This window comes from Anopheles aquasalis, chromosome 2, assembly GCF_943734665.1.
Source record: "Anopheles aquasalis chromosome 2, idAnoAquaMG_Q_19, whole genome shotgun sequence".
NCBI lineage: Eukaryota > Metazoa > Arthropoda > Insecta > Diptera > Culicidae > Anopheles > Anopheles aquasalis.
In genome coordinates this window covers 20,605,001-20,621,768 of record NC_064877.1, presented here as the reverse complement: position 1 = coordinate 20,621,768, position 16,768 = coordinate 20,605,001, and the positions used below count along the sequence as shown (strand labels likewise).

General features: G+C 48.7%; 3 protein-coding genes across 4 annotated transcripts in view; all 3 read right to left on the bottom strand.

The window, feature by feature from the left end:
- Window positions 1–11,620, bottom strand: part of LOC126572759 (uncharacterized) — a 64,423-nt gene extending 52,803 nt beyond the window's left edge. Inside the window, exons 1-2 of one of the 2 annotated variants that reach the window (XM_050232363.1) lie at window positions 11,498–11,620; window positions 10,430–11,083 (exon numbers count right to left, since the gene is read on the bottom strand). The gene's annotated coding sequence lies outside the window, so the exon portion shown is untranslated. Of the gene's footprint in view, window positions 1–10,429; window positions 11,084–11,435 lie in introns of both variants that reach the window. The other variant, XM_050232361.1, reaches the window with a different exon arrangement.
- Window positions 11,621–12,351: 731 nt separating this feature from the next.
- LOC126581439 (inositol oxygenase) lies at window positions 12,352–14,427 on the bottom strand. The gene is made up of 5 exons (XM_050245099.1): window positions 14,239–14,427; window positions 13,955–14,126; window positions 13,019–13,364; window positions 12,719–12,949; window positions 12,352–12,638 (listed from the first exon to the last, which is right to left on the bottom strand). The coding sequence occupies exons 1-5, from the start codon at window positions 14,257–14,259 to the stop codon at window positions 12,530–12,532; spliced, it is 879 nt and encodes a 292-aa protein (XP_050101056.1). The 5' UTR covers window positions 14,260–14,427; the 3' UTR covers window positions 12,352–12,529.
- Window positions 14,428–15,825: 1,398 nt separating this feature from the next.
- Window positions 15,826–16,768, bottom strand: part of LOC126569177 (protein suppressor of white apricot) — a 4,639-nt gene continuing 3,696 nt past the window's right edge. Inside the window, exon 3 of the mRNA XM_050226102.1 lies at window positions 15,826–16,768. This exon is cut by the window's right edge and continues 1,785 nt beyond it. Within this exon, the coding sequence (XP_050082059.1) occupies window positions 15,978–16,768 (791 nt within the window). The 3' untranslated portion in view covers window positions 15,826–15,977.

Below are 16,768 nucleotides of genomic sequence, written 5' to 3'. Positions count from 1 at the left end.
TCTAACAAGTCGAATCGTTGGCGGTTTGGCGTTGAACTCCTCAACTTCCATCAACTCATAGCGTACGCGAAGCGATAGTGTACGACAGAGCCGGCAATGCTGGCGATGATGGTGCGGCCCCATTTTCCAGTTTTCTCGCTGGTGGTTCTCCCCCCCCGAGACAAGGCTAGAAAGGGGATTCGGGGGAGCACTGACAGCATATAATGCTTGGCCGCCAGAGTATGGTGAATGAGCACAAGTTGCTGCCGCCGGTCTGGGCAACCTCCTCTATGTCAACTGGTGGCACACACATGCCGGTGGTACCGCCACCAGCAACCGATTCATCACATATCGCGCCCGGGCTGGTATGCGGGTTCTCTACTCCATTCCATCGTAAACACATCAACGGGCGAGCTGAGGGCACACTATCGCGCTCTTCGGCTGCATGATCAATACACCGACCGACCGACCGACCGACCGACCGACCGTCCGATGGATCAGCGAAGGAAATTTGTGTTCCCGACCACGAGAAGAGTCACGACCGTGATGGTGTATGATGGAAATAAAAAATGAAAGTTCCGTTTGGTTGTTGTTGGAGTGCCATATGATGGCGTGGGATTGCGAGATTCCTGCGGGAAGTGTGGCACGATAAAAAAAAGTGCCTTTTGGTCGTCCTTGATAACTTGACATGCGGCCGTTTCCGCAGCTACAAATCAGCATCCCATTTTAGGTTCAACAGCTCAACCTGTTCTAATGTCACTCTCGTCTGTCTCGTCGGTGACGACGGAAGTGCATTCTGTAACAACAGCACTCTCCGGTGTCGCCTTAACCACGCAACTAAACCTCCAGTTGTTGAAACTAATTACGAGCCTTTGCTATGCAAATTACAGTCATTGCATTTGAACAGTTGCCCCACGCGCCCCCACCGGTTTTCGGTGTGCATCTCTAATCTGACCTTGACCACGATGCAACAGCGAGCTATCGAAGGACGTCCCTTTGGCCGAAGGTGACACACAATGAGCTGCCGGAAGCAGCAGCAACAGCGATGGAGCAGCACTTATCTATTGCTAGAACACCTTTTTTTTGTCTGCTGATGACAAGCGTTGGCAGAGTGTGCTGACTGGCCTGCTAAGTGGACAAATCATCCACCAGACAGCTGGCTCTGACCATAAACGAAGTCGATCCAAGCAAACTGGCGCTGGCGTTGCACCTACGATACAAAACAGGAAACAGGAAGCTAACAGCTAGCGGTACAGTGGCAGATTCTGAAGAAAAAAATACGAGCTGTCATTCACCGACCAAGAATGGCCGTTAGTGATATCCAGCTGATTATAAGTGATTCAAAAGGGGGGGTTGCTTGATTAAAAATTCCCTCGAAATCCGAGAGCGTGTAATGAGTTTGAACTTGGCATTCATCGCATCGCTGCTGTGGCTGCTGTTGCTGTTGCTACGGTAAAGGTCAACGAAGAAAAACAGATTTGAACCGCACCGGCAAACCTGGCCCCACGGGAGAGACTGCCACTGACAACACAAGCAGCTGAAGGAAGGACGTGATCAGAAAGCACGCACCGGCACGCAGCAACACCTTGCCAAAAAAAAACCCATCTCCCTGGCCCTGGCAGGTAGGTTGTCCGTTACGCGCCGGCGGGGGGGATTCCGAAATTTTGGAAACATTCCGCACCAAAGCGGGTGCCCCCTACCGGGTAAGGTCAGGTCAGAGGAAATTAAAAACATACTGGGAGCCGATTCCAGCAGCAGAGCACAAGAAGACACACACAATCTCCAATCTGTGGTCTTTGGGGAGATCCCAGTCCGTTCGAACGGTTTTTGCGTCATCCCCGCTGGTACCAAGGACCCCGGACACCATGACATGTAAATTCTATAGAAAGCAGAAAGCCAATAACACGCCACTCGCGGCCACTCCGTTCGCAGCTGTTCTTGTGCTGCTGCACGTTCCGCGTGACTGAGTCCCCCTTGTGCGCACGGTTGGTGCTCGTGCTTATTGGTACGAGAACTCTTTCTGAGCTTTCTTCTTTCTAGACCTGGCCATCGCAAAGCGAACCTTGCTGGCTGGCGAAAAATCAAGTGGCAAGAGGTCACTCGTCGAACACTCAGCGCCGGTTGCGTGGATGGATTGGAATAGCACGAATTACGACAGGGGCTACGATTGCGATGTGCCGAGGCGTCAAATTAGCAGGGAAGCGAAATCTAACGGGACATGCGCAAGAGGTTTAAACCATTGCCAGCTAGCCTAGAACGTCGGCAGGAAGCTTACGCGAAGGGAGAGAGAGTTTTGGATGGATAATAAAAGTTTACGATCCGCTCCTCTGCTGGACTTTGAGGCACTTGGCTCAGCAAGCGGTCTATTTATGGAAACGTTTTGCTCAATGGAAGTTAGTAGTAAGTTTTATAACTGAAGGCTACATCATCCTGCATCGGGCGCAACAACCATAAAGGAAAGAGCACCGACCATTCACCGACGCAGTGATGGACGTTGTAGTAGTTTGAAGCATTTAACATACTGTTGCCATTTCGACAAAAAGCGTTACCAACTCCCATCCGGCCCTGCGTTTTCAATGACACACACAGCTCGGCTTCCCCAGCTTGGTCAAGGTGGAGAGCTCTCCCAAAAGAGCAAAAGGAAGCGCGCAATGAAACAAACGAAAAAAAAAACATTAACAAAATTTACTACTGCTGCTTTCGTGGCCACTGATCTTAGGTTTTTTGAGAACGATTCATCGGGAGCGACTCACTCCGCGAGAGAGAGAGACTAAACAAACAGAATTGGCCGCAATCGGACGGACGCGAACTGCAAACCGTTGTTGAGGGTGTACGAGACCCCGATGACGTGGTCAGCCTGGCCCTTCCTGCCCAGCTGCTGGCTCTTCTGCCGCCGGAAGCCGATCTAAAATTCAAAAAGTCCCCTTTGCTGGTTGGTGTTTGCGCCACGTTGCGCCAAGAAACTGTGCTGGGGCTGCTACTCAAAACGGCATCCATTTCGTGCTTCGATTGGCAAAAAGCCACGAACTCGTCCACGCCCGTTGGTCATTTAATCAGTTTCAAAACACCTCTCTACGCCGACGGATGTGTTCAGTTGGCCACACCGGTACGCGCAGTTCGGCCATCGCTGAAACAATGGATCAATAAAAACGCAAACCTCAACCGGAGTCGTCCATCATCGTCGGACGCACGAAACGCTGGATGAGTCGACGGTGATGTGGCGATGAAGTCAGCACCGGCGCTTGACCATTTCTTTCACCGTCCACCATCAACGAGGATCTTGTCCGACATTCTTGGTGCCCGATAACCTCCGGGACTCTGAGCCTCCGAGCGACTTTTATACGACATGCCGTCTGATCGGTTGTGAGATAGCGACCTGGCCTGTGTGCTGGATCAGCGAACTGTGCCGGCAAACGTCATTATGTAATCTATTGCCACGATCCGAGGTCACTGGCTTTACCGCCATCGCCGCCACCGCCACCAACGTCGTATGGCGCCTTACGATGGCCAACGGACTGGAATGGACGCCTGTGGCTGGTGGCTCATAAAATTTTGATTTTAATTTCCCCTCGACACTCGGCAACCGGACATGCTTGCAATTCCGGCCACCGGGTCCCCGGCCCGGGCTTTGCAGCTCCACACACTAGTTGACCTTCGGCAGGTTCGCTGGGGCGTGCGTGCTTGTCATCTTCGACGTTGGAATTACCAATTCAAGTCACTGGCACACGGTCACAGAGAGAGAGGTGGCGCATCCATCAACGATTCACTCGTGTAGCGCCGGTTAAACCTCTCCTTCCGGTGACGACGACGACGGCAACAACGACATTACTACGAAGAAAATAAGTTTTGATAAATGGTCCAACGAACATTCCAAAGTGGGCGGCCGCCTCTAGCATTTTGAGTATGTTGTGAGAGGTCAAGTTTGAAGCCTGAGTTGGCAATGAATTGGGAGTGCTGGCGGCACCACAATCCGCCCCTTCTTATCGTATGATACTGGTGTGTAGATCGACCGACCGAGACCGAGGTTTTGTGTCCTTTGCGATGGCGTGACCTTCGGGTTTTTCTTTTCTTGGAAGGGGAGTAGACGTGCGTGACCAACATTAACTACCGACTCGATAGGTTATCAGATTGATGATGTGTTGATTGATCGGTTGGCCGATTGAGTTCGCCCAACAGGTGAGTGAACTGCGTCCACCAAAACGATCGAATATGTCACCAAAATTCCTTCAACGATTGCTCGGCGACTCGTTGATCGATTGCGCTCCGTTGTTGGTGATTCTTCACCAAAACCAGACGTAACGTCCCTCGGAAGAGCTTCTTAGTGTTGGCCCATCAACTGGGAAGGTTAAGAAGATACAAAGTAACAAGCTACTAAAAGCTGACGTCAAAGAGGGGAGCATTAAACACGTTTAATGAGCTTCGGCGTGACAACGACCAGCCTAGCACTTCAACAACATCCGCGTAACCTGATCCGAAACTAGTAGCGAAACAAAAACCAAATTCCTTTATCGTCCACTGGTCACCTTGGTGGAGCTACGTGTTTAGCTCCTAAATGCGGCCATCAGCGCGTGACAGATAGCGCTTAGATGTGACCCTATGGCACCTGCTTTTTTTTTGTTTCAATTCTTGCCAACAATCCGAGTACTAGGCATGAAGTGCGTTCACGGCAAGCTTAATCAAATCAGCGACCACAGACGACGGTGTTGCGTGGTGGCCAAAAGAATAGCAAATGACGGAAGATGATTAACCGGTTATCAGTCTGGCCGGCTACTACCGGTGCCGTGTCCTTGTCATGCACCGCGCGGAGTAAGAAAGAACACATCAAAGACGAAGACGTTTTTCGTTCGTTCGTTCGATCGTTCCTCAACCCTAATTGGCTTCCCTTGTGTGGCTGGCACCTCGAAGCCTGTGATCATCTCCTTGCGTCATCTTCATTTTCGCTAACTCAACGAACCGCGATCGAGCACTTTGGACTTATCGACCCTTCCCGCCCGCAGATTCACGCATAAGACTCCCTTCTCCCGGTTCTTCTTTCGCTTCATAATCCTCGTTTGACCTTCAGAAGGACTGCGGAGACGCAGTGTGCAAGAGAGAAGAGATTTATTTCGGCATTTTCGGGCGAGCAACTGCTTCTTGATTTCGTCCACCACATACCACCACACCACACACACCGGTCTTTGTCGCATTTTTTGTCACGAAATGAATTGCCTCTGTCTCTGGTGAAGGTGAAGATGAGCACTCAAGGAATCACACAAAAGCACCAGAAGAACAACAATCCGTGAAAGATGCGAACCGGTTTGGGGCGCAGACTCTCCGCAGACCAGGGAAGAGGTGCGGCAAAAACCAACTTGACCCAGCCTGTGGACGTATTTTCGGCATCTTCTCTCTTATTTCTGGCTCAGCTGGTGCTTGTGCTGGTGGGCGCTATTTCTCCACCGATTGGCTCGTTAATGATAGAGAGCACTTGTCGCTGTTTTCAGTAAACATAAAACCGTTCGTCCATTCGTTCGTTTATGCTCGTGCACGCTCTCTCATCGCTCTCTCTCTCCATCTCACTCGTCGATTGATCGTACCGATCGTGGATTGGATTTATATAAATTTATTCAAATTACAATCCACCGTGAACCCGCCGTGAACGATCGGATGGGAAAAGGGAATTAATATTCAAATTGACCAAACGCATGCTGCTGTTGAGTCTCTTTATGTGTGTCGCACGCTTTCCACCACGCTCGAACCACGCACCAGATGATGATTGAGTTCGATGTCGAGATAGCAGCAGCTTTTTAGCAGCAAACGCACCCCCGGTCCGTTCAGACCATAATGGCTGCGTGATAAAAACAATAAATTTGTGTCAGAACTGACCGGAAAGACCTGTTCCTTTCATATTTGCTGGCGTTTGGAAGTATCCTGTTTCCGAATGTTTGGCCAACCGACCGCAGCATCAAAATGATCGCGAACGAGAGGATCGGATTTGCTTCGACTTGAATATTTGAAGGCGTCTTCGGGCGTGAATTGTTCAATCGATGCAATTACTCTGTAGTATCATAGCAGCATCAGCAACAGCAGATACTATACATGGCGAAAGGAATGTTCCTGTTCGAGAGGACGCTCGGTGACCGGTTTGCGGGAACAGTTGTCATAACGGGGAATGTTAACGTTTAACCAGCCTTTACAGATTTTTATCCATGTTTGGCCACGGATCGCGTGGCGGTGTTTTCGGTGCCAAAAATGAAAGACGAAACATAACTTCACCCCGCCTTTCCTCCCTGCTTCACGGCTCTTCGCACTGGTCTTGGAGGACTTTGCGCGAACGAGAAATCTATCTTTGGCGCAAGCGCAAGCGCAAAGGGGAGGAGTGCTTTCGAAAGTTTGGCCCATCGCTTGGATTGGCTTGGAGAAGTCGTCGCTTAATGATCGAAGTGCCAGCGCTACATGAAGAATATTAAAAACTTATGCCCCGCGAACCTGTCCGCCGGTGTTCGCCAGCAACGCCCGTTCTCCCTCGCTCTCTCTCTCTCTCTCTCTCCCGGACTCTCGCTTCTCGCCAGTTTTTTTATGATCATTTAGCCCGGACATTTCGACCGTGTCAGTAGTTTTGTGGCTCCTCTTGTTCACTGCCCAATCGCAACACGCTAGGCAACGATGAAAGGGTAGCCCGAGCCGAGATCCTTTCCTGGCTGCTGTCGATACACGTCAGATCGGGCCCATGCCTTCCGTAAAATCAAAAGCAGTAAGCAAGAGTTGTAATAAGGGAGAGCGACACTGTTGTACCAATAACAACAACAACCCGGGAACCGAATTGCGTTCGAAATGTACTTTTACTTTTTGCAACAACAAAGCGAAAATCTGCATACACTTTCTTGAAGTTCAATAAAAACGCATAACGAACTGTTTGGTGGACATACTGAAGCACCGAAGCCATGGACCACGGACCACCTGCCAACACACCTGTTTTGATTACATGAAGCCCGTTTGCCAAAACGATGTCCGCCCTTTTGCAAATGCAAATTGATTTCATTTGATTAGCATCACAAAATTTTCGGCATTCCACCCCGATGATGATGATGCTGCTGCTGTTGCTGCCTCTTATGCTATGTGTCTGTGATATCATCAGCCAACATTGGCCACAAATCAGGCTAGCAAAATTATGCAACGCCTAAGGCCTAAGGTCTGCTGTGTTTATCTATGCCATTTCTCACTCCCCAAACTCCTCCCGAGGGGGGTTCCCATAAACTAATTCCGCATAACCGAGAGGAAGCGAGCAAAAAAACCAAACGAGCAAAAACCTATTCCCACCCATAGCGGTGTGCGGAGTCTCACGGTACACTGCCGGCAGATTCGTCAACGGGATTTTATGATCGCGAAGTGAAATTGATAATCAAATTAGGCAGTTTATTTTTGGGGGGTAGGAAGTTAGAGACCACAGTTTTGTGGTATGCGGCATGGTTTTATGGCATGGACCTCTCTTTGACCGAAAGCGCATGATGATCACGTCACACGCCATCAACAGCAACAGCAGCATACACATGAGCTAGTCAAAGGAGGCGTGGGGTGAGTAACCGTTTTGGGCCATTTCTGCGCAGAAGAAGGTGATCGTCATCTTTGAACCAGCAGCAGCAGCAGCAGCAGCAGCAGCAGGACCAGCAGGTGGTCCAACATCATTCTCCGAGTGGCCGCTCCGTAAAACAATGCCCGGTTGTCCTCGCTTCAGCGCCGAAAAGCATGCAACCATGAAATTCGTTTACTGAAGATTCAGCAACAATTCCGTCGCCACTCGACGCCACCGACCGAGGGGCTGTTTGATGATGGGCGACCAGACAAACGGTTGGGCTGTGGTCCCAAGGTTAGCGCGGCAGTGACAGTGACGACAGACGCAAGTTAAACAGCCAAAGGCCACCCGTCTGGAGTCAGGGCACTGCTGCGATTGCTGTACCAACAATGCGGCCGAAGCTTAAGGTTTAAGGTTGTTGCCTTGCCAAAACATGCCGCCATCCGATTTTCGGCCGGGTGAAGAACCGGGAGAGCGTCCAGTGCCCGGGCTTGTGGAGCTGGGCATCAAATTTCAAGAAAAGCAGAAGATGGAACGTAAATAGCCCCCTGTGATTCGCTTCATATAAATTCCGAATGGCGATGGTGAGCAGAAGGTAGAAGATGCTTCGAGAACAGACTAATCGAGCCAAGCCAAGATTTTAGTCTCCGTTCTCGATGCTTTCGCAGATCGTTTTTGCGATCGAGCGAAGGCCATATTTTTTAAAAATCGTTGATAAACATAAAGCATCTTCAAACCAACAACGGTACTTCGATGATTTTTATTTGAAAAAAAAAACCGAAATCGTTCTACATTCGTTCTCACAATCTCTCTCGTTAGCTCTTTCTTAACGCACGCGCGGATTTTAATCCCTTGTTCCCTTTTACGAATTTATTTCCCCTTTTTCGTGCTTCTGCGTCGACCTTCTGAAGGTTCCCGTTTCCAACCAACCGGGGACAACGCTACTGGCGCAGCCCTCCGATCCTTCAAGGTCAGTGGCGATAAAAATTTGCATAAATTTCCTGCGCTCGTGCACAAGAAGGAAGGGTGCGCTACTCAGCTTTACTGTGCTTGTGGCTCGAAGGAAAGGACAACCGAAAATGCTTCGCTCAATTCGCTCTCGACAATTGAGTGATTTGTATGCCACGATGAAACCGAAGCACCCGATGAGAAATTTGTCTCTTCATCGATCGCCTGGTCGAGCTACGCTACCACGGATTGCGGATCATCTCTGAACAGTAATCGCGGTAGCTTCGTGCGATCGCTAGCTTGATCACGAACCACAAACCATACCAGCGCTGCACATGCTACTTTATGCAACTGCACTTTTGCATCCGGACAAGGTCTCGCTGGACTGCTGACGTTACGTGTTGCCCTCGGCCACTGCTCGTTGCATCAATCCGCGTGTAGAGTCAGCGGTTGGCGCCACCGTTTCACAACCTGATGCCCTCCGGGGGTCCCTCCTCTTCCACGACCCGGCGTGCACCCACCGACCGCGGCATGACGCAAACATGCTGTTCTCGGGCTGCTCTAATGACAGAAAATCATTCGCTGACGATGACATGACGATGACTTGGCCCTGGTGTGGTGTGCGCGTCACCACGAGTCCACAGGTACCACACAATCGCAGGGCACATACATAAATTACGCCTAATGAAGTTCTCCCCGTAGGGTGCACTGAACATCGCTTATATTGCGCCTGGTACGCGCCCTGTTGCGTCTAAACAGTGCGCACACGCAGCAAAAAAAAAGAATCCATTCTATGCCCCCACCGTTTTACGTTCTTTCATTCTCTCGTTATGCAAATGCCGAAAGTAAATCATTCTGCCATATGGCGGGCGCACTGGTTTTGTGATTAAAAATGAGTTTATCAAATGGCGTTTGATGCGCAAAGGCTTGGCTTGTTCCTGGTGCTGATCTCATCGTCTCCGAACCGGTTGCTTTGATAAGCAGCGCAGCAGAGTGAGTTCATCGATTTAAATCAACGGCGATCCCGACAAAGTCCAAGTCGGCCTCGACGGAGTTTGCATTCCAGGATGTGGTGACCCAATTTGGCTGATGTCATGGCACACTTACACGAGGCATTCATTTCGAAAAAAAAACATACACCAGAGGATCGCTTCTTCCTCCAATAAAGCTTCCGTTTGTCTTTCTCTTCACACCTTGCCTGCACTGCTGCTGATGCCTAGTGCTGTCGGTTTACTTAGCAGCTCATTAATGTGTGGCGAAGGTAGCAGCCACCAAACACGGTTTCCAAAAGCGACGATGAGTCACCATCACCACATGCAATCGGAATCATTGTCCGGAAATGCAATCGTACGCAGTGTCGCGATCGCGATCGTGGATAGGATAGGCATACATCCCGTTATCGTACCGTAATTACACGTACTAAGAATGAGTAGAATCACGCACAGTCTCGGTGTGTTCTAGAGCACGAAAAAAAAAACGGTGGTACGAAAATGAGAGAATGTTTATCTACCTCGCCCAGCTAGCACATTAGAGAAGAGGTGGTAGAACAAGGCAGGAGAGTGTCTTGTACCGGGCCACACCTAATTATCTGTGGAGTTTGCTTAGGCAGAGTAAATTATCATGGCCTCTAACGCACTCTCCAGCTGCTCCAGATCAGCTAGAGTGCTGGAAGAAGACCGCGACGAATAGGCCAACAGAATGCGGGCGCCGCTGTGGTGCTCAGAATAATGATGTCGTCGTCGTCATCGCAGTCGTCGTTACGCATATTGGCAACCGTTAGCTAACGGTAACAACTGCGAGGGGGCCTGTGCCTGCGGAACTACGTGACAATCTTCGGATGGACCGCGATCTGTTCCATCTCGTCGTCGATGGAAGCATAGGGAACGGTTTTTATGATCTCCAATCCTACAAACCGAAAACTCAGCGATACAATGTGAGAGTGGTGCTACTTACGATCTTTGCTCGAGTTCGGTGAAATCACTCGCAGCTGATGGTGATGGTGGTGCTGGCTGGAAGCAGGTTTTATCAGAGGCGCGACCTGTGCCGCTTAATTGCGCTCCGTAAACCCAAATTCACGATCTGCGCGCGATCGGCTGTGGCCCCGACACTACATATCACTACGGGCACACACTCAGCCGGTGGAACAAGTGCACAACACTTTCTCTCTCACTTTTATGGAGGTTATTTGTTACTTTCTTCAACCTTTTGCCTCACACCTCACACAGCAGCAGCACCGGTCTCGGCTGGCCCAAACGGCCTCCAGGGGCCTTGCAACATTAACGCACTCTTAACACGCGCTGCACTTTGTGTACCGAATCATGCACCAGATTTTAACGGCAGCATAAACGGGGCCTTCTCAGCGATCACAAAACAAACATTTCACTACGCCACGGCCCGTACGGCCCACAGCAACATCGACACACGGACCCAGGCACGAAAGCACAAAAGATCACAAGATCGCTACCAACACTCCGGACTACCGGACTACCAGGCCCACGCCTTCCTATTTTAATCGATCATCAATTAGACAATTACTGGCCACGCGCGTTGGTTGATTTCATCTTTGCTTTTGGCTTCTAGCGTTTCGCCGGCTAAAAGCCTAAAATGCTGCGAGAGAAGGAGGAATGGAAAGAGGACAAACGGTTGCGATTTTATTGATGCTCGCCGGAGAAACCGTGGTAACGGCGAAGAACTTTCATCCGGTCGGTCGGTCGGTTGGTCGGCGAATCAAAACGATAAAAATCGTTCCCGTTTGTGGGCTGATAATTCGACAAAATGGTCAGACGAGATCGGCACCTTTTATCTCCGATCGAATCCGTGCCAAATGAAGATAATTCCTTTTCGATGGAAGCTGGAGGGAACGTTCTCGATTCTGAATAAGCTTATGTTTTGATTGACCGCCCGACGGTTGAAAGCAAACGACGCCGTTGCTAGGCGATCGTTCTGAATATCAACAAACCGCAATGCAACAGAAGGATCACTTTCGAGGCGGCACACTACACACACAAGAGAAAAACGCACCTTCACAAACCACTTCTGATCGTCCTTGTTTGCGTTGAAAGGATACAAAACAGATCACGTTTTTCCTTTGCGAACTGGTTGTTGGTGCTGCTGTGATCGACGTGCGTCTCGCGCTGAGGTTCGTAAGCGTTTGTTATTTCCCCTCGACCCCGCCATGCAGCGGACATGTTGGCTCGGCAGCTGGCTTAAAACCCCCTACTGAAAGTCATGTTGTTGAATTCTTTATTTTATTTTGCTTAATGCTTTATTTTATTTTGCTTAAATAATGCAATTATTCTTTTGGTTTTGAAAACTAATGCTATTTGTGGCAAAACCAATTCGAAAAAACTAATTCGTATTAAAAAAGACGTAAAAAACTGATCCACATTTTGATGTCGTGTATTTTTGAGCAGTGTCGGAAAGCATATTTTTTATTTAGTGCTATTTTATATTGCTTTTCCATAAGTAAATCAAATGATTTCAATATTTATCTTTTAATTTTTCATGCTTTAGAAAGGTAAAGATCGTGCTTTTCAGTAAGTAACGCAAGTAACGCTATGTGTGGAGTAACTTTTAAAATAGGTTTGCGGCGTAGTGTTCAAATTGCGGTGTAACCGTTTTCCGTTAAACTCATGTTTTCAGAAGAAGTGATTTTTATAAATCAATAAAGACTTGAGACTGAACCAGTTGAGAATGATGTTTTTGCACATAGTAAAAGGTTTGTTTTATAAAAAAACATTTTGTTCGAACACGATTGATCAAACTGTGCCGCACACAAAAATAATTATGAAGAATAATAATTATTTAGAACATTCTGTTTGACCCTTACAAATACGTCTATTGCATCCAAACTCGGTGAAATCAGACGCCAGATATAGTGTACTTCTGGGATATTTTAGAAAAAATTTTATTGTCCGAAATTTTAAACATCTTCTAATGCGTTGCATTTCTTAAATTAACCAAAAATCAACAGCGTAAACGTTCTTAGGTATTTGTGAAGGTGATGCATTTTTCCTGATCATCATCCCCTCAATATAATGCTTAGAAACTAGTCTAAAACTCCAACTCTCCTGGACAGTATTTGTCGATCAAACTTTGGTAGTATGGCCACAGTGCCTCTATGTCCGGTAGTTTCGTTGACTTGGTGTACAGATCATAGCGACTGTGGAAGAAAACAGGACCTCTTCGTTAGCATCCCGGCGGTTGGAGAGGGTCTCCCTGGTCCCCCTTGGCAATACTTACTTGAACATCAGCACCCACTGTTTGGTCTGCTCGTCCTTCTCGTTCGTCAGATGGTGATAGTCGCCTCCCGAATGCCACGGATAGAACGAGTGATACCGGATCATGTGAAGCGCCTGTTCCGGCAACGTGCTTTTGTTGTGCTTCAGTACCCGATACAGGAATTCGTCATGTCCCCAGGACATGGTTAGCTGCTCAAGCCCACAGTTTGGCTCATAGATTCCGTTCTTGGTGCTGCAAAAATCGATAGACCATGCAGTAAGGCGGCGCTGTTCATGAATGTACCATTCACACTACACTTACTTGTACTTTGGGTTTGCGCCATCAGGATTGTCAACGAAGCTATCTTCCCGGTAAACGATGCTCTGTCCCCAGTCACATCCAACCGGAAACGTATCGCCAACCACGGCCCATTGGGGTTCACCGTAAAAGGCCATCACTTTGCCGAGATCGTGTATCAATCCTGTTAGATGGAGCCAGTCCAGCTCGGGGAACTCTTCGCGGGCACGCTCCGCCGTTTGGAACGCATGGACGATGTTCGGTAGGTCCAGGTCGGGATCCGACTCGTCGATCAGATCGTTCAGCTTCTCCAGCGCCTCCCGAATAGTGGCCTTGAAGTGATCAAACTTGAGCCACTCCGCATGACGGCCTGCGAAACAACAAAAACGATCATCCTATGATCACTGATGCTGATAATGCGATCACCCAATGACGTGTGCTCCAGGCACATGGCCAACAATGTGCGAGTGCGTCATGCTTCACAAACGTAGACGCGCGCCTCCATTCGCCATTGATTTATTCGCGGGCGTGCGCGTCCTCGGCTACTATCAAAACATGTCGCGAGCGCCCTCGCTTATCTCATTAATCGACGGCTCGCCTTCTCGTGCGAAACCCTTCCGTGATATGATGCACAACAACATAACACCTCCCAGCGCCTCAGATTCAATATTGGTGTGGCGTTGTTTGCCAAACTGGTTAATTGAGTGTGGCCTTCTTTTTTTGCGCTGCACGCCGCTTGTTTGTTTTGTACGCCATCATGAAGGTCGCTTATCAATCTATGATAACATGTGGAGCACAATAGAAATTGCGACTGATTTGTTTGCCCACCCCGGGGGGTGGGTTCTCGGACCATAATCCAAAGATATCTTTGACCTTATTTTGCTACTATCATCACCGCGAGACCGGTTGCGCTATTCGCTTGTAATCCTTGATATTGTGCAATAAAATCACCATTCTTACCCTTCACAAAGTCTACGGTCTGGTTGGTGTGCATCAACTTGTAAGTTCGCCGAACCCGCTCCTTCAGCGGATCGTTCTCGTCGACTGTATAATCCCGAAATTTGGAAATCTTCTTATCGGAGAACTTTGGCTCCGGACGCAGCAGCTCCGACACGTCCAGAACGTTTGGATGCTGTTAGGATGAGATTTCATAATCACTCGTAGTACTATTGCTCATTTAAGATCCTGATTTCTCGAATGCGTTTGCAGCAGAAATATTTACTCTGCTTTTTGTCGGTAAATACCTCTTCAACAATAATCCTCATGGTTATTACTTCTTATTGTATTTACTAAGGCGCAACCACTTAAAAGTGCTTTGAAGCCGATTCACTATATGATCACAAACTTAATCACTGTATCGCTCTTTAGTACGTCCTGATGGCACCTCGGTAATCACAGTAGCGCGCAGTTAGCTTGCAGCCTCTCGTGCCCAACGACCGACGACTGAGAATCCTGTCCGAAGTAGAGCGCCATCTTTATATATGGTTCGCCGAGGAGGTGCGCTCGCGCTCTTCCACAACACGAGAGATAGTACTCCCGACTCCTCGGCAGTCCTCGGCTGGAATGGAATAAAAAAGTCTCACTCCACGAGCAGGAGATTAGTGGTGTTCGGTAAAGTAAAAAAAACGCCATCTGAAACACAGGATGATAACGTTAATCGTGTATTCGGGCTCAAATTGTTCGATTAGTAGTGTGAGGAGGTTTTACGATACGATCCCCTTTATGATACGAGACAAATCAATTTGATACCCCAGAATGCACACTGATAGCTGCTACAGCTCATTCCGTATTATTACCTTTAAATGAAAACAAAAAATGCAAAGTATTGTTCCAGAAAACAAGACAAGAGTCAGAGACAACACGGAGAACCTTTGGGCAGTTGGACTGCAAAACAGTGAGACTCTACGAAACGTCATGTCCCAGTAGCGATGCCATTTGATGTGTCGAGTCACTTTCAGCCAGATTGAGAATAATTTAAATTTATATCTGAAACTGGAGCAATCCAGTTCTGCCTACTACGAGAGCCAAGAGCCAGTTTTATCGCCACGGTTGTAGATTGGTTGATGTCCCGGGATGCAATCTACCGTCGAGCATCTCCCATTCCATTATCAGTAACAAGTTCTAAATTTGGTCATCATTCCGTGCACGGGTCTGCCCTGATTTGGCCGTTAATCCTGTCGTGCCTGCTCGTTCAGTCTGATAACATGTCTCGTGACCCGCAAACGCGTGTGATCGTCGAGTCGCCTTCAACCGCCTCGAGTTTCTACTTTGAAAAAAAAAATGGTTGGCATTGTCACTGGACCAGAACTACATTCCTTATCGTCTAGCGGCCGTTCCAGCGATGAACCGAAGTTTGAACTCTTCCTTGAATCACCATTACACAATCGGAGGAATACAGAAGAAAAAAACAAACAAAAAAGACTGACTATCAAACCAACCTTCATTTCTTATGCTTGATTGGCCGGCGTAAGCATCAAGGAGAGGTAGAGATTGCTGCGTGGCTATCAGCCATCAGCTTCCAGGGATAATGAGTTCGCACAATTTTTGCCAGCGACCCGAATCTCATAAAAATCGCAAACCTTATAATTATAATGATCTGTTAGAATGGACAATTACGAAACAATTATTTGGTCGTTCAGCGGTACTCAGCACAGTACGCGGGTTATCTACGGTCGCTCGATGGCATAATGTCGAAACGAATTGGCGATAGTGGCGCTCAGGTTCGGTACATTGATGGCAGAGGGGCAATCCGTGGTGCAACTACTGCGACCTTATTATCTTATTAGGCGGAAAAGGCTTGAGATGGATTAGAACAATGAGAAGACGGTCGGTATCAGTTAAGAAAAAAAGAAGTTTTATTAAAACCTTCCACTTTACACTACAATATCTACGTATCCCAATCAATTCCCTAGTGATTTGTTATTAGGCTCCGTACCTCCTCCTAACCACACCTGATCGATCCGATATGATTTCGTTGGATTCTCTAGCAATCCCAGTACCTCGCTCTCGACGGAGCAGTATACCGTTCGTCGTGACCTTCACCGACCGTCCTGTTCTTTCGATGTCGCTGTCGCCTACGGCGGCTCTCCGAATCACTATCGCTTTTCCGGTGCGATCCTCGACTAGTGGATCGATCCTTTGGCGGCTTCTTACGCTTCCGATCGCGACTAGATTCCCGTGAACGATCTTTCCTGCCCTTTCGCTTCGACGATTCCACGGGCGAACGTTCACTTCTTCGAGACCGTTTAGTACCGGATGCTGAGCCAGCCGACCGTGAGCGAGAACGTGATCTGGACGGTGAAGAGCTCGAGTGGGCTCGCCGGCGAACATCGGTGCGCCGCTTCACATGACTATTTCGGCTGCTCGTATGGCTTTGCGATCGTTTTCGACTGCGGCTACGGCTGCGGCTACTGCTACTAGTGCTACTACTACTGCGTCCTCTCCGCCTGGATGTTTTGCTGCGATCACGACGCGTTCTACTACGCTCTCGCTTCCCCCGCGATCGGGATCGTGAGCGGGATTTTCTTTTCTTCGACTTTTTCGACTTCGACTTTGCCCGTGATGATCGGTGACGGCTTTTAGATTTTTTCTTCTTCGTCCGACGAGAATCGCTCGACCGTTCGATCGATTTTTTTCTGGGGCTTTGTGGAGAACGTGAGCGAGTCCGGGAACGTCGAACGGGCGCGGGCCGCGTTTCACTTACCAGCACCACATCGTCATCATCGTCATCATCATCCTCGATCACCGTGGTCGTCATTATCGTGGTGGTGGTAG